The 17,167-nt window shown below is 36.6% G+C and overlaps 1 protein-coding gene across 1 annotated transcript in view; it reads left to right on the forward strand.

Annotated features, from left to right (window-relative positions):
- Tmem170b (transmembrane protein 170B) overlaps positions 1 to 17,167 on the forward strand; it is a 30,377-nt gene that overhangs the window by 7,296 nt on the left and 5,914 nt on the right. Inside the window, exon 2 of the mRNA XM_013036496.1 lies at positions 14,013 to 14,183. Coding sequence (XP_012891950.1) covers positions 14,013 to 14,183 — 171 coding nt within the window. The remainder of the gene's footprint in view (positions 1 to 14,012; positions 14,184 to 17,167) is intronic.

Raw genomic sequence — 17,167 nt, forward strand, 5'->3', positions numbered from 1 at the left:
ATTGTTTTAGCTCCCTTATCGAAGATTAGATGGCTATAGGTCTGTAGGTTCATTTCTGGGTTTTCAATTCTATTCCATTGGTCCTGAGGTCTGTTCTTATATGCATGTATTTTTATACCATCAAAATATCAAGGTGAAAATTGTAAGTTGAACAATTGGTAATTTGGGAACTGTTTATAGAAGTATGTACTTAAGATGTTCATAAGCATATTATTTTAGTTTCCTTTTATACTTTAAAGTACTAAGCCATTTTAGTGTTACTTTTCAGTGTCATTAAAATAAAAGAAATTGAGAAAAAGCTAGATCTTAGTATTTCCCTGTCTGGATCAGCTCACACTTAGTGGTACAACCAGCACCTTCCTTCAGAAGCGTTCCAGGCCGGTGTGCTTCCCTCACTATTGCCATGCCAGTAGGATTTGCTCCACTGTTAGAGGTGAGTTTATGTAGATGGAGTGAGTTCATGTAGATGAAGTGACTTCAGATGCGCATGTAGAATTGTGTAAATATAATTGGTACATACAGGCTTACTTACATATTTTACTTTTCAATGTTTTTGCTGAACCCCTCCATTTATTTTTTTTTCTGAAATATATGTGAAAAATTCCATTCTCTTTTGTGGTATAGAGCTAACTAGTGAATGTTGGTAGGATTTGTACTTCCTAACTTTTTAGGAAACATACCTGTATATCTGAAGGAAAGCATTTAATTCCCATCTGATGAGTATATCTCCATACTCTCTGCAATATGAAATCCAAGGGTTACATTACTTTTCTTAAGCCTATAGCAGTTTCTGAACTGGTTAGTGTTAGGGCTTCTCAGGTTGAATTTTTGTAGATAAGTATTAGAATAAAGCTCATTTATCTTTCCTTTCATTGGTGACTGAAAGGAAGGTTCGGGAAAATAAGATAATCTTGGAGTCAGAGTTACTAAAGGTCAGCAGAAGCAGAAGAAGAAGAAGGAATTGGGATTAAAATGGTGAAATGTAAGAGGACTGTCATGACAGTGAAACCATTGAACTTACATAATATTGGAGAAACAATTCTTATTATGGCTATATTTATTCATTATTTATTATGGGTCAGGTATTATGTCTGATATTTTACATGTATCTCACCATCATTAAACATCACACAATTTATTATCTTATTTAAATATGAGATTATATAAGGTATGGAATGCTAATTGCATATTTTAATGACTCAGATTTTAGCAGTAGAAACATCATAGACTGCACAGTGGCAGTACAACACACTTAATAGAGGTCTCATTAGGCTATCAGATTTCATGTAGTGACCTTGAGTTACATAGATTAAGCCTTGGGAAAAATAGGCTTTTTATCAAAGTTTAAGAAAGAAGAATCAGAATTTTTACCTTAGCCAAATGCTGGTGTTAGCGTATAAATTTTGGAATGAGATCTAGGAGCACGTAGGCACTTACTATGGTAGGATTTGGAAAAAATGCAAATAGCTTTGGGGAGTATAGATTGGTAAGGCAATTAACAACAGCTGATTAATTAGTGCTAGCTTATTATTGCCCTTCACTTGATATCATGGTGTATGTTCATGTGTTTGAAGTACATTGATTTTCTAATTTTTTTCCTAATTCACCAGGGCTTGTAAATCAGACATACAACAGTTTATATGCAGGCTTTTAGTTGCAAGGAAGGAGTGTGATGTATTTCCTTTTAAGAAATTCTGCTTCAGTAGTTAACATTTAATGCTTCTCAAGATACTGGACATTGTTCCCAGAATATTATACATATTATTTAATATGATCCTCATAATAATGCAATCCATTTGAACTCCATTTACATAAATGAGAAAACAGGCACAGAGAATATAATATCTTGCCCCTGCTTACAGAGCATGCAAGCCAGGACTTGAAAATTCATCACTGTCAACCCAGTTGAGCAAACATTTGAATAACTGCCATGGACTTGGTGCTGTTGTAGATGCAAAGGTAAATAACACATGGTTTACTATTCTCAAAAGCATAGATTTTATTGAGTTTTGACTTACAAGTTTTTATATTCATGGTCTAATAATAACAATTTTTCTCTAATTTAGCCATTTAGAATGAGAAATATGTCTCCATTTCTGATGTTGAAGACTGCTGGATCTGGTTCAGGATCTTAGGTGCTCCAGTCTAGCTGTCAGCCAGGGCTACCTTCTCTGGTGACTGCCCTGGAAACTAGAAGGCCAGCGTCTAAGCACACCCAAATGGCAGGTGGCAGGAGGTGGCGGGCCCTTCTGTGGATTGCTTGCAGTATAATTTTCCTCAGAGTAAAAGATAGGGAAGTGGGGTGGAGAAACCAAAATAGAAGCCATAAAATGTTTTATAACCTAATCTTGGAAATGTTGCCATACACTTTTGCTCTTTTCTGTTGGTCAAACAGACATTGTGGGAGGGAACTATACAAGGCTTGTAGAGGACCCTTGGGGGCTGCAGGAAGCTGGCTGCGACAGTCATTAACACTAGAGATGGTAAGAATGAAGCAAAGCCTTTAAAATAAGGCTAGAGACAACACAGAAGACAGGATGAAGGGGATGAAATTTCTATAAATGGTGCTTCAGAGAAATGCTGTTTGTTATATAGTAGCATTATATAAAATAGTGGTGGCTTTCTTTTCAAAGGTTAATCTTGGCATTTTTTGGTTGAGTTCTGTGCTAGTTGTACACACTGATGAAGAGAAGTGAACCTTAAGTCAATGCCATTAGGAGCTCCTGGTCTTAGAAAAGTTAGCCAATTTTAAGTTGTTCTGTGGCTGGTTGTATTCAGGAAGACCCAAGCAGTGGTATTCAGGCAACAAAAGAAGAGCTAAAGAATGAGAAAGAACTTGTGTATGGGATGGCAGAGAGGTGGACTGCTTTGGGGTGGTCCAGGAGTACCACACTTTTAGGGCTCATCAAGTGTAAAGGTAGTATGCTACTCTTGGATGTCTGTCTAGCAAAGATGTTTCCATCAGTGATATGAAACTAGATTTTCATGATCAAACTCTCTTTTCTTATTCATTCCATGAAGTACTTTAGTCTGCTGTGGGTTCTAAGCCTAGCACAGAAGAGAGTCACCTGGGGCTGTTACACAGATTCAAGGCCCTAGTCCTCTGCATGGGATTAGGATACTTGGGAAGATTCTTCCGTGACCCCCTTTCGTCATACACTGTCAACAGTTTTCGTGTTGATGTTGAGGAAAGGCTAGTCTAGAAATTTTAATGAGTTAAGTAAAGTTTAGAGATGTCATTAGGAGTTAAGGGAATAATTTACTCATTTTTATATAAACTTGTTTCACGTAATCTTTGGAATTACGCCATTTTTGAAGTGGGGTTTCTTCAGACCTTGAGTATGCCAATTTGTAGGGTGAGGTTTAGAATCAACAAAATCTTTGTTCTTTGAGAATTTAATTAGTATTTCTTTTAAGTTGGCTTGAAATCTCTGGATTTAGTATCTGAAAGTCCCTTCTAGTTCTCAAGCAATAATTTTTTTTCTTCTCTTTTTTAAATCCATTGTGGCCCAGCTGCTTCCTCAGGATTGCTATCAGAATAAATAGCATTGAAGATGTGATGTTCAAGTCTGACCTGGCTTTGCATTCCTTATTAAATTTTCCTGGTTATGCTTTTATTTCCTGATCTGTCCCTTATTCAGATACAAGTTCAGGATGGTGTTTTATTGAGAATTTTGTTGACATAACAGTTCATTTTCAGCACTGAACATATAGGACACATAATGAGATCGTAAAACATTTTACCTGGGATTATTTTTAGGATGGTGTTTGATTTAAAGAAACACATTGTTGCTTACTATTTTTTTTAATGTCACACCTATAACTTAGCTCAAAGGTATACAGGTATTAATATTGAAAGTGCTGTATAGTTGCTGCTTTAATTCATAGTAGATTCAGATTTTTACATTTAAACTATATACTTTTATAATTGATTAATCAGTTGTGAGAGAAAATTAAATGGCATCTTCGAGGAGGATTGTGATGGCTTAAGTATAGAGCAATGTTTAAGATTTTTTAAAACAATTTTAACCTGATTTCTTTAAAGGAAGGGATATTGTGGTTGTTGTAAATTATAAACCTGGATTTCTTTTTTTCTTTTTTCTTTTTGCGTTAGTCCTAGGGCTTGAACTCAAGCACTTTTACTCAAGGCTAGCACTCTACCACCTGAAGCATAGCTCCATTTCTGGCTTTTTGGGTAGTTAATTGGAGATAGGAGTCTCACAGGGAAAGCCCAGGCTGGCTTTGAACCATGATCCCAGATCTCAGCCTTCTCTGAGTTACTAGGATTACTGACTCCAGGCTAAACCTGTTTTTCTAGTAATTCCCTTTTACTGTTCAGTGATGGGTATTGTAATTTACTATTTGAAATTATATAATTAGCAAGCAAGAGGATAATTTTGTTTAAGTGGGTAATCAGTACCCTTGCCATATGTTTTAAAAGGCAGTATGTTAAAAGTAGTTCTTGAAGGAGCTACAGTTGATTGTGAAAACTAGTGCTTTTGCTCTCTTAAAAGAAGCAATTATTAAATATTTATAAAAGCTTCAACTTGTGGTATGTGAGGTCTAAGTGAGAAAATGCAGGAATTTGAGTGATGAAAAGGTACGAAAAATGTATTGTTTTGTTTTTAAAAGGAAATATTTGCCTTCAGTTAGCCTTTTGTGTTTCTCACTTCTTTATGTAGAGTGAGGCTCTAAGTACAGTCAGGCTTCTACATAGAGTTTCCTTTAATGTGCTTTGTAGTATAGGTATGCTGGCAGTTGATCCTGCCAGTTTTTTTCTTTCTAGAGAAACAGAAGTCGCTTTTGCCTTCAGTTTTCAAAGATATTTGTACTGTGTATAGATTTCTTTTTTACAGTCACTTCCTTTTCCAATATGGTTAAAGATGTTTTTGGTTGGACTCCTTCTGAAGAGAAACTTTCCAGGCTTAATCTTTATTTCTCTGTATACGGTGTTGTCTTTTCCTATTGCCTCGAGTGTTTTCATCTTTGTTTTTTAGTCATTTCACTGTGATGTAGCTAGTTGTATGCTAACGTGGGTGTCCAGTTTTGATCTATTACTGGTTTTAAGTTTTTGTTTTAGAGAGGGGCTATTGGTCTTGCTTTGGATTCTCTGAGCATCTTAGATTTGTGGCTCAATGTTTTTCATTTCTGGAAAATTTTCAGTTACCATCTCTTCAAATATCTTGCCTACCACCTTCTCTCTTTCTTCTGGGATTCCAATTATATACTTGTTAAAACTATTTAAAACGTCAAATAGTTCCCAAGCTCTCATGTTCTGTTTCAGTTTTATTCATTTCTTTATAGTATATCTTTAAGTATAGATACTTCAGTTAACTGTCTCAAATGTATTTGAAACTGTTAATGAAATCCTTCATGTCCGATACGTTAAAAAAATTTTCTGGTATTGGATATTGAGTTCAGAGTCTTGTGGTCGCAGGGTAGGTACTCTTTAATTTGAGCCATGCCTCCAGCCCCATTTTGACTTGGTAGACTTTTTGAGGTAGGGTCTTACTTCAATGCCCAGGCTAGCCAGGGCTGCAGTTCTCTTACTTGAGTGTCCCTAGAGGTGACAGGTTTGTACCACTGTGCCAGGCATGGCATAAGAGGTGCATGCAACTGCACTCAGCCATTGAGAGAGGTGCAATCTTGAGAACTTCTTATTGCATGTGGTCTTGAACCAAAGTCCTCTGATCATTGCCTCATATGTTGGTAGCTTTATAGCCTTGGGCATCCCTGCCTAGTTCATTTCTTTACTTTTCTAAGATTTCTTTTTGATTTTGGTGATTTTGGTAGTTTCCATATCTCTGCCAAAATTCCCCATCTGTTATGTGTCCCCCCACTTTCCACTAGAACCTTTAACATGTGTGTAACAGTTATTTTACAGTCCCTATCTAGGGACTATATATTGGGTTTATTTGAGTTAGATTCTCTTATATGCCTTATCTCCTGAGTGCGACTCATTTTTTGTTGTTGAACACAGTGCATAGTACATAGTGTGTAGAATTGTAGAGGCTGAGGTACATAACATTTATTTTTGGAAATGGGCTGCTTTTGTAAGACCAGTGGTGTGAAGACTTGATTTAGTTTTGAGTTTTGCTTTTATTATGCTTACTTTCGGTGTGCAGTATAATTCAAAGTTTCTGGAGGTCATGGTTGTTGTCTTGTGCTTCTGATGGAAGCAGTCTCAGTGTTAGTGCTCCACTGTCACTTTTAGTCATTTCTGCCCACCTGTCTCACTGTTGGATCATTGTTGTTTGTTACGTAGTGCTATGCTTTTGGTGGGAGTTGTCCTGGTTCTGTTTTAGTCTTAGGTGTGAGATGTTTGTTGGGGTCTTTGGGAGTAAGCTTCCTCAGCATTGCTGCCTTTCTGAACTATACTGGCCGTATTCTCTCCTGTGTCTGTGATTACTCTTGAGTTTCCTGTCCTTCCCTTGGCAGTACTTGACATCTGGAACAAAATCTCAGGCTTTAGTTAATTTTGTGCTTCGCTATGCATAGAGATTTTTGTTTTTCCTTTCTCTAAAGTAGAGATGTGTTCTTGTCCCCTAAAGGGATTTTCTGTCCTCTCCAATGGCTGAAGGAGTTCATTTTGCATATAAGAAAGATTCCTAGAAACAGGCAAGTGTCCTGTGTTTCCTCTAGCAGTCTATGGTGACCTCCCCTCAGCCTGCATTGCCAGGTGGCTCTTTCCACTACCCAAGAGAGACCAGTGGAAAAGAGCTAACGAGCAAGTGTGCACATTGCTTGTCTCTCACTTGTGTCACTTACAAGGCTGACATGCTAGCCCACTGTTGACCTTTGAACAGTTATAAAAATTAGAGTTAATTTCCCCTTACCTATTTTGTGGTACCTTCTGCAGCTCCTGAGAAAGAGTGGTATTTTCTCTGGAATTTGTTGTCGTATACTTCTCAAGTCATGATGTGCTAAGGATAAAAATTGCAGACACTAGAAATTTGAGATTAACTCATTTTTAAAACATGGGAAATAGCATATATATAGATAGATACATACATGCATATATATATATATATATATATATAAAGGAATGCAAGGAATTTGCTGGTATATGTATCCATATTTTTATTCTTGACAATTTCTTGTTTTTAATTTCCTTATTACTTGCTTCTCACTAATATTTGGATAATGTTGGACCAAACTTCCTTTTCTGTGCTTATAAATAGTATGCTATAGTAGATCATCCAGATGTCCTAGCCAGAACTCTGTGAGGCCCGATGTCATTTCTCCTTTACCCCTGTCATTCAGGCTGTAGAAGCAGTTTTCCTAGATGTTGCTTAGATTTACTTCCACCTAGGGTCATGCCTAAGTTTAGGCCTTCATTGCTCCTAGGACTCTCTCTCTCTCATCCCTTCAAGTCTCACTTTACTATAGCTCTTTCAGTAGTATTTCTAAAAGGCAAATTTGATTGTATAGCTTTCTTATTTAAAATCTTTAGTTGGGTTCCACCCTTACAATAATATCCACCTTTTTTAGGGCCTATAACACCTTTCCTATAGTTATTTGTCTCTAGCACACTGGTAATTTACACCACATTTCTTTGGCCAAATCTCTGGCCAAGCCAGAGATTTTGCAGTCATACACAGTTGCATGATTTGAACATTATGTCTTGCAACAGAGGTTTCTCATCTTGGCTGTATGTGAAAATCACCTGGGAAGTATTTAAAAATTCTAATGTCCAATGTCTGCTTAGTATATATGAGGTTCTGGGTTCAGTTACTAGCACTAAAAAATTAAACAGCAATTACAGTTAAAATTCTTGACTTTGTGAGCCATATGGGCCCTGTCACAACAACTGAACTCTGCCACTGTAGCATAAAAGTAGTCACAGACAACATGAACAAGCATGTCTATATGAAAGTAGTCACAGACAACATGAACAAGCATGTCTATATGCCAGTGAAGTTTTTTTGATTCTGAAATTTAAATTTTGTATAATCTTTATGCATTATGACATATTGCTCTTTTGATAGTTTGACATTTCTAAGTGTTAAAGTCATTCTTAGTTCACAGACTGTTCAGAGACAGGTGGTGAGCTGGATATGATTCCTGGGTCAGACTTACTTAGTCTTAGACTGGAGAATTTTTCATATTATAAACAAATTACTTCCCAGAGAGCATAGTAAATTATGTGGGCCATGTCCCCAGTTTCAGAGTTCTCTGCTCTTAGAAACATAATGGGAGCATGTTCTATCCCTTGGACTTGCTGGGATGAAAAAGCCTGAGGTCAAGTACAGATCACTTAATTTGAACACAAATTATTTAAAAGTATAATATGAACTATTTCTACAAAATGGTAGAAAATCATTAATAGCTATATAATTGTAGCCTATAGGTGTGGTATTTTTATCTTGAGGCATAACATAAATAGAATTTTCAGTATCAGCTAACAATTGACATTATTAGAAGGTTAGACAACCAAGTTAGGTAACACTTTTCTTTTAACTATTTTTAAAGATTAGAAATATATTTATGTTTGTCTAATGATAGACTTGGTGTTTATGAGATTGGGACATTTAAATACACAACTCATATGTAACTTTAGCCCAGAACAGTGATTTTCATCTGTACTGTAAGCTAAGACTGTGTAAGAGATTTGATTAAAAAAATAGTGGTTTAGGTTTTAAAAACTTCAGAGATGGTCTCAGTTGTAATCTCAGTTGTAGCCATTGGCCTAATAAAACATCTTTTGTTCTTCTTTGCTGAATTGTTAAAAAATAATATATTTGCAGTGGAAATTGGGATAAGTATTGTAGAATGGTTGTTATACATAGTGAAGGATATGTAAAATAGTTTCATCTATCAGATAACCATTGTTAAGTCTTCTATTACTATAAATTAGGAGCATTCCATGCCTACTACTCTTGGGCTACTTTTTATTCAGTATTTTTCTTATCATCTAAGTTCATTTCTTATCAGTATATTTATTTAGATATTAAGAACAAAAGCATAGAAGGTAGTTGTGAAATTCATTCTCATCAGTGTATTTGTTCAGAGATTAAGAACAAAAACACAAAAGATAGTTTGTGAGTGGTGTCATAACTATTGCTGATGAGAATTGCAGATTGACAGCAGTACTATTTCTACGATTGTTTGTAGACTAGAATAAATTATAACTCTGCTGATTTATATCTTACCAAAAGGTAAAAAAAGTATACTGTACTAATCCTGGCAAAATTAGTTAAAGATGAAGACTATAAACAACTTTGCATGGGTAAAATGATCCAGAGGACTTTATGCCCAGGAAGAAGGCATCTTCCATTTTAGTGTCTTATGGTGATTGTGCTTCAGAGTGTCTGTTTTTGTGCTATTTTTTAAATTGCTTTATATTTTGTGACTGGTAGCAATGCCATCTTCTGGCCTTCTTTTATTGTTGTCTATATTCAGGAAACTTGTACTAGGTGTGCTATAACTTGAGTCAAATTCTCCTAATTCTCCAATAAAAAAATAGTGGTTTAGGTTTTAAAAACTTGAGAGATTGTTTCAATTGATTTTTAGGTAATCTCAGTTATAGCCATTGGCCTAATAAACCATCTTTTGTTGTTCTTTGCTTTTATTTATTTCTTCTTCTTTTATTTATTTATTTATTTTTTCCATTGGTCTTGGGGCTTGAACTCTGGGCCTGGGCACTGTCCCTCAGCGCTTCAGCTCAAGGCTAGTTCTCTACCACTTGAGCCACAGTGCCACTTCCAGTTTTCTGGTGGTTCATTGGAGATAAGAGTTTCACAGACTTTCCTGCCCCGGCTGGTTCTGAACCACAGTCCTCAGATCTCAGCCTCCTCAATAGCTAGGATTACAGGCGTGAGCCACGACTGACTCCAATTTCTTGTCTCTCAAGTGAGCAGGCATTACTTGGAGCTGCATTCAATATAGTTTGGTGTTCCAAGTCATTACTTGTAAATTAGTGAGTCCTGTTTTGTCCACAAAATCAAGTACCAATCTGGCTATGCTTAGAAAAATATGGGCTTTGAAATTGTTGTGGATAATTCTGATTAGTCTTTGCTGTTTTTTTTTTAAATTATTTTATTGTAAAGATGCTGTACAGAGAGTTTGCTGGGGTTTTGTAATGCATAGTTTTGTCTACTTGTATCATTGACTAAGCTCATGCATAACATAATGGCAGTCAATATCTCTCTGGTTTCCAGTACATTCAGGGTACTCTCAACCTGTTCTATGCCCTTGGTATGCCCACTTAAAACATCAAGTCCTACTGGAACACATAGTAAAGCAAAGAGCAAGACTGTGAAAAGAGTGATATGTTAGATGTATTTGTCCAGATTTTTGTGGTACAGTCAATTTGGAAATAATGTTTTAAAAAACTTTTTCATGTATTTTAACAATTTTCTGTTAACTAATATAACCTTTTAACTTTTAGAGTGAAAATCGGGACAAATATATCTCAGAGATGAATTATTGAGTAGGTCCAACAGATGAAGAAAAGGCTCTGATATCCCTTCTGTCCTCTTAGTAGCTTTCTTTTCCCGTGAGGCCGTGGTCACCTGTTCTTGCTCTACCTTTGTGATCCTGAACTTCTTTTCATCTAAGCCAATCATAGGATCCATGTAAATACCCTGGTACATGCGTCCTCAAGGCATTCTTTCTTACTGGCAGTGGCTGAGGCATCTGAAGGAGATTACCACTCAATTGTACTCATCTATCCTATAATTCAGAATAATAGAAGTAACTCACAACCTAACTTTAAAACTCTCAACCGACTTCAGTTTTTGTTCATGATAAGTAGTATATTTTTTTAAATAAGAGAAACATGAAATTCAACTTGATTTTGGGTCAGTTTGTTTAAGAGCAGTTTGCTTGATGAGCAACTGGGCAGGTCATCAGACAATACTCTGAGGTTTGATTTTAGGTGTATGGTCCTATTGATACCTATTGTAAGTTAAAATATTTTTTATAAAGATCCTAGTGAGTCTTCATAAAGTATTAAACTTAGAATTCATATTCATTATTGTCAGTTATATTTTTTGTTGAGGTAAATTATGTATTTAGTAGACAAACGATACTATTTCTTATTTTCTGTTCCCTCATTCATAAGCTTAGATATCGTCCAGAAATTATTCTTTTGGATTATATTAGAAGGATAACAAAGAAAAGGCCTTTTGGGGGTGGGGATACAGGGATTAGATTTGTTAAGCTTTTCTAAATGGGCTTGGGATCCAAGGAAAATTGTTGACTTCTAGAAGAATATATTGATCTTATTAGAAAAGAAATATGACAAAGAAAGATTTTCACAGGGCATGTTGATATAGGAAGATGATATTTCAGATTGGCTTCAGTCATCTTCAAAGTCTAGTTATGACCATTAGGTTTAAATACAGGAAAAATGAGGGGCAGAGGCAAAGGCTTGTATAGTTTGAGTCCTGGTTACAGCTGGTTACAGTCTGGCTGGACATTATTTCGGTGCTGGTTTTCCTGGGTTCCAGAGAAGTTACCACTGCTATCAATGAAGGTAACAGTCTGGTTCATATGAGGTGATTCTTCCTGCTCCAGGGTGCAGTGTGAGCATTCTAGGTAACTGTCTTCATTTAGAGATGATCTATCTATGAGGCTCTACTGTTCCTTATGTTACCTTTCAGTGAGTCCAAGTCAGAAAAAGATCTATTTAAGCCAAGTGCTGGTGCCTCATGCTTGTAATCCAAGCTACTCAGGAGTCTGAGATCTGAGGATTGCAATTCACAGCCATCCCAGGCAGGAAAGTCCTTGAGACTCTTATCTCCATAACTGGGAGTAGTGCTGTAGCTCAAGTGGTAGAGCACTTGCCTTGATCTGAAATGCTGAGGGAAAGCACTCAGGCCCAGAGTTCACGACCGACAAAAAAAAGAAAACACACACACACATACACAACAACAAAAAAATGATTTAATCCCTAACTTCTGGAGCAGTACACCAAATGTTAGCAGAAATTTAGGGCAGTTAAGTTGACTGTGGTCCTTGCATTTGCAGAAGAAGAATTCAGGCAAGATATGAACATAGTAAAAGTGATAGGAAAGTTTATTAGAAAAGAAATATGGCAGAGAAAGAGAGCATATGGCATAGACATGCCATGGGAAGACATCTCAGCTGCTTTGTGTCCTTGTCCTCATCCAGCTTGGCCTAAGTTAAGCAGGGAGAAACGGAGTCCTTGGCCTTCTGATTGGCATAAGGTCGTGGTGCCAGATTCAGTGCAGCATCCCATTTCCTCATTCTTCTGTCTTTCTTACTTCCTCATTCTTGTATCCCCTGTCCCCATTCTGTTGTTAGGCAACAAGTTGTGGTTTTTGCCAGCTTATCCTGTCTTCTGCAAGTTGTGTAGGCCACAGTTCCCTACCTGCCTGCCTTTCTACTAAATTTGGGGTACTTTTGGTTCTTTGTCAGAGATGTTCAGAATCATCTGTCTTTCCTGGCTTCAAGGTGATTACAAAGTGATTAGGGACAAAATGGCCTAAAATACCAACAACACAAAACAGACACAGAGATGCCAGGCTTTTCTTTTCTCCCACTTTTAATTTGTGGCAGCAAAACGGTGTTAAATGCCTCTTAAAGATTGAAAGTGGTTTGTCCCTAGGGTGAGAGTTGCAGCTTTAGCCTTTGGGGTTTGAGTACTTAATGAGATTCCAGTGAGAAATTCCTATCCTCAGGTATGTATAGTATACAGGGCTGAGGTTACCTTTAATTGCAATATTTTCTCAGAGACCCAGTAATCTTGCCCTTTATTTTAATACCCTTTGCATTTCCCCATCACTCATGGCTAGCTTCGACTCATCATTATGATCATGTTACACCAGTATCTCCTGGTGGTAACTCTACTCTTAATCCTTTTGGTATACATACATCCAGATGGATTATTTGGTTATTTTGTTTTTAAGTTTTTATAATGTCGCACTATTTTAATTTTCTACCAACGTGTTTGGATAATAGGTTTTAAATTTGTTTTTGTGCTCTTTAATGACTATTTATTGATTTTTTTTCACATGATGGTGAGTAAATACTTAATTCAAATAGCAGGTGAGATTCTTTGTCTTATATATAGAATATATACATATCAAGGATGATCCTTAAGATCACTGCTAGATATTTTGGGCTCAGCTCTCTCAATTATAAGTAACAAACAAGCTTTACCTGATTAGTTTAAAAATGAATCTTATTGCAGACAAACTGGGGTGTTTCTTATATAGCAATGTAACAGGGCTTGAAATCACTTGAATAAGTGACTTAGTTGTCTTTTGTCATTGGGTTTTCTATTTTCCTCTATTGTGGCTTTCATAGTGTGATAAGGAAAAGGATTCAGCTTCAGATCCCAAAGACAAAGGAGACTTAGTTGCTCCCAATACAGAATTCAGTGGAAAGAAATGATTGGCACACTGTGAGCAACTGCTGGCATATTGTACCTAGTAGCTATGGCCAGCAATGGAGTCTATGCAATAACATGGCATCGATATCTGTGGGAAATCTGTGGATTAATTGAGAGGTGTACTGAAAGGGCTTGAATGCTGGAAAGACAAAATGAAGGTGTACTCATTTACTGTTTATTAATTGAGAGGTCAATAAACAGCTGATTGAGGACATGTTAAAGAAAAAATAATAGAATAACAGAGTTCAGAAAGTTCTAGCTAGAAGTATTAGGAAGACTAGAGACAAAGAAGTTAAAAAAATCTCTGGTTTAATATTTAGTATATAAAGTTGAGGGTTAAGTTATAAAAGGTAAAATTATAGAATGATGTTTGGAATGATTGGGATTAAGACATAGTTAAAAAAAACATAGCAATGCTATTTAGTGTAAAAATAGAAAAATATGAGGCAAAAGCAACTGAATTTAATCTAAGAGGGTTTGCAACTAGATAATGGGGTTGTTGTGGAGGGAATTCTTTCCCCATCAACCATGGGTGATGAGCGACTTATTTAGCACTACTATATGTCAGGCACATTATCTTACTGAGCAATTGTTGACTGAATTTTATAAGGTGGGTTTCAGAAGACTGATGACACTTTGCCTTTCCTTTCAGAGATGTGGTACTGGATTTTCCTCTGGGCTCTCTTCTCCTCTCTGTTTGTCCACGGTGCTGCGGGCGTCCTGATGTTTGTGATGCTGCAGAGGCATAGGCAGGGGAGAGTGATCTCTGTCGTTGCAGTCAGCATCGGATTTCTGGCTTCTGTAACTGGAGCAATGATTACTAGTAAGTGGATCTTGTTCTGTAAGGACATAATTTTATGTGCACTGACCATTTCGGTAACCATTCTTGTTGTTAATTCAACATTTGTGTAATCTTTCATAAAAATATTTTCTAGTGATCTATTCATTACCCCTCAAAAGTGAAGGTGAGTTTCTTTACTCATTGAACAGATAGTTTTACTTCAGCATGTGAAGACTCGTAATGCAAGGTTTCTGAGGAAATAGAAATATTTGTAAAAATTGGCAAGGGGCATAAGCATGTTGGTGGTAACATTTCTTTTTTTTTTTTTTCCGGTCGGTCATGGACTTGAACTCTGGGCCTGGGAGCTGTCCCTCAGCTCTTCAGCTCAAGGCTAGCGCTCTACCACTTGAGCCACAGCACCACTTCCAGCTTTTTCTGCTTATGTGGTGCTGAGGAATTGAACCCAGGGCCTCATGCATGCAAGGCAAGCACTCTACCACTGAACCACCTTCCCAGCCCTGGTAGTAACATATCTTAACAGTCTGTTTCAAAGGTACTTCTAGTAAAAGAATTAAAAGATAGGCAGAAAATATGATAATAATGGTTTCCATTTTAAAATGGGCCCCATTTTAGTCCTTTAGTTCGTAATGTCATCTGCTTATGGCTACAAAATGCAATTGATTTCTTCCTTTCTTTCTTTCTCTCTCACTTTTTCTCTCTCTCTCTTTTTTTTTTGTTGGTCACGGGGTTTGAATTCAGGGCCTGGGTGCTGTCCCTGAACTTTTTCTGCTCAAGGCCAGCTCTCTACCACGTTGAGCCACAGTGCTACTTCTGGTCTTCTGGTGGTTAATTGGGGGGCCCACTGTTATTTCTTAGATTTTATTTCTAAAAGGTAATTTCTTTTTCTTTTTGGTTTATATTAATAGTAAATGCCAGAATTGGTGTAAAATGGGTTTCTTTCATCTTAGTTTTAGCTGTTTAATTTTAGTCTAATGGTATGAAGTGACATCTCTTTGTTGGTTTTAATTTCTCTATGAGGTTCGGCATCTCTTGTATGCTTCAAAATCTGTGCTTTCCTTTGGATACTCTTCTATATAATTTCATGGGTTTCTCATATGTTAGAGATAATGGGCTTTTGTTGGTTGTGGGCTTTGCAAATACCTTTGCTTTGTCTTTTATCAGTTACCCTCACGGTATCATTTATAAAGTAGAAATGCTTAATTTTCATGCAATTAGCTTACAGATTTCCTTTTACCTTTTGATAAAATGTATTCAAGTTCTGGCTTTCCTACATCAAAGTATATGCTGGTACATATATTCTGTTAGTTTTATTGTTCTGACTTTTTTTCCTAACTTTTATATTAAGGTCTTTGGTGCATCTAAAGCAGGAAGGAGTAAGCATATGCTTTGTCAAAGAGCCAGATGGAAGACATTTTAGATTTTGCAGGCCAGTGGTCTATGTCACAGTAACTTAATGCTGCTATTGTAATACAAAAGCCGAACAGACATATGGGATGAATGGACTCTATTTGTCCCAATGAAAACAAGCTTCTGGCATTTATATTATAATTTGCCCTCCTGGTCTGCTGAGGCCTCCCCAGGTATCTGCCTTGTTTGTGGTGTGAGATAGGATTTTAGGTAGGTTTCCTTTCCCTTATCATAAGTCAGTTTTTCCTGCACCAGCAACTACAAACTCCTTCATTTCCTCATCTGTTTGCAGTGCCAGGTTTTGTGTATTGTAGTCTCAAGGTACAGGAATCTGTCTCTGAGATCTGCTGATTTGTTGGTCTTTTTATCTGTTCTCAGCAGGTCCTCTGGTTTTGTTATATATCATAATATCTGTTATAGGCAGGTCCTTCTGCTTACTTGTAACTCTTTTTTTTATTATTGTGAAAATACTGTACAGAGAGGTTACAATTACATGGGCAAGATAAGGAGTACATTTCTTATCAAGCATTGTAGCCTCTTCCTTTGTTTCCCCTTCCCATCCCTTCCCATCCCACCCCCCTTGTAACTCTTTCTCACAATTACTCTTACTACTCATGGAACTTTATTTTTTCATGTAAATTTTACAACGTATTTCTTAGATTCTTCAAAAAGTATGAATATGGTTTTTATTAGATCTTAATTGGATGTATATGTTCATTAGGGAAGCATTGTCATATTACATTATGCCACCCAGGAACATGAAATATATCTGTTACTGAGATAATAATCTTCTTTGTCTTTTATTAGAGTTTAAAATGTTTATTTCTTTAAATTAAAAAAAAATGTTGGTTGTGGTGCTTGAACTCAGGGCCTGGGCACTGTCCCTGAGCCTCTTTGTGCTCAGACTAGCTTTCTACCGCTTGAGCCACAGCGACACTTCCAGTTTTTGAGTGGTTAATTGGAGGTAAGTGTCTCACAGGGACTTTTCTGCCTGGGCTTGCTTCAAACCACAATCCTCAGATCCCAGCCTCTTGAGAAGCTAGGGTTACAGGTGTGAGCCACCAGTGCCTGGCTGAATTTTTTTAATAGTATATATTTTTGATTAAATAAATTTTGTGACATGTTTTATCTTACAGCTGTTGTGTGTGGTATCCTTTTTGATAACATTGTTTAGTCTTACTGGTGTGAAGTTCTGTGAGTCCTGCTTATAAAACATTAACAAAAACCTGATTCTTTGGAAAGATGAGATGAATAGACTCATGGTAAACTAAGAAAAAAGGTCACTGTAATCTGATCTAGAAGAAATAACTAATTTTCAGTAATTAAAAAGTAATTGCAAAACTTAGAATTTTATAACTATATGCTACTAAATTTAAAACACTAAATTTATATAAGGAGAAATGGAAAATATAAATAGAACAATAGTTATTTTTAAACAGCTGAAGTGTTAAAAGACCCTTTTTCCCAAACCTTCAGGAATAAATAGGGTTTACAGGTCAGTTCCATCAGCTTTCCAAGGGACAGGTAGCTATATCCCTCCCTCCCTCCCTTCCCCTTCCTTCCTTCCTTCCTTCCTTCCTTCCTTCCTTCCTTCCTTC

The sequence above is a fragment of the Dipodomys ordii genome, unplaced genomic scaffold, assembly GCF_000151885.1.
Source record: "Dipodomys ordii isolate 6190 unplaced genomic scaffold, Dord_2.0 Scaffold296, whole genome shotgun sequence".
Classification (NCBI taxonomy): Eukaryota; Metazoa; Chordata; class Mammalia; order Rodentia; family Heteromyidae; genus Dipodomys; species Dipodomys ordii.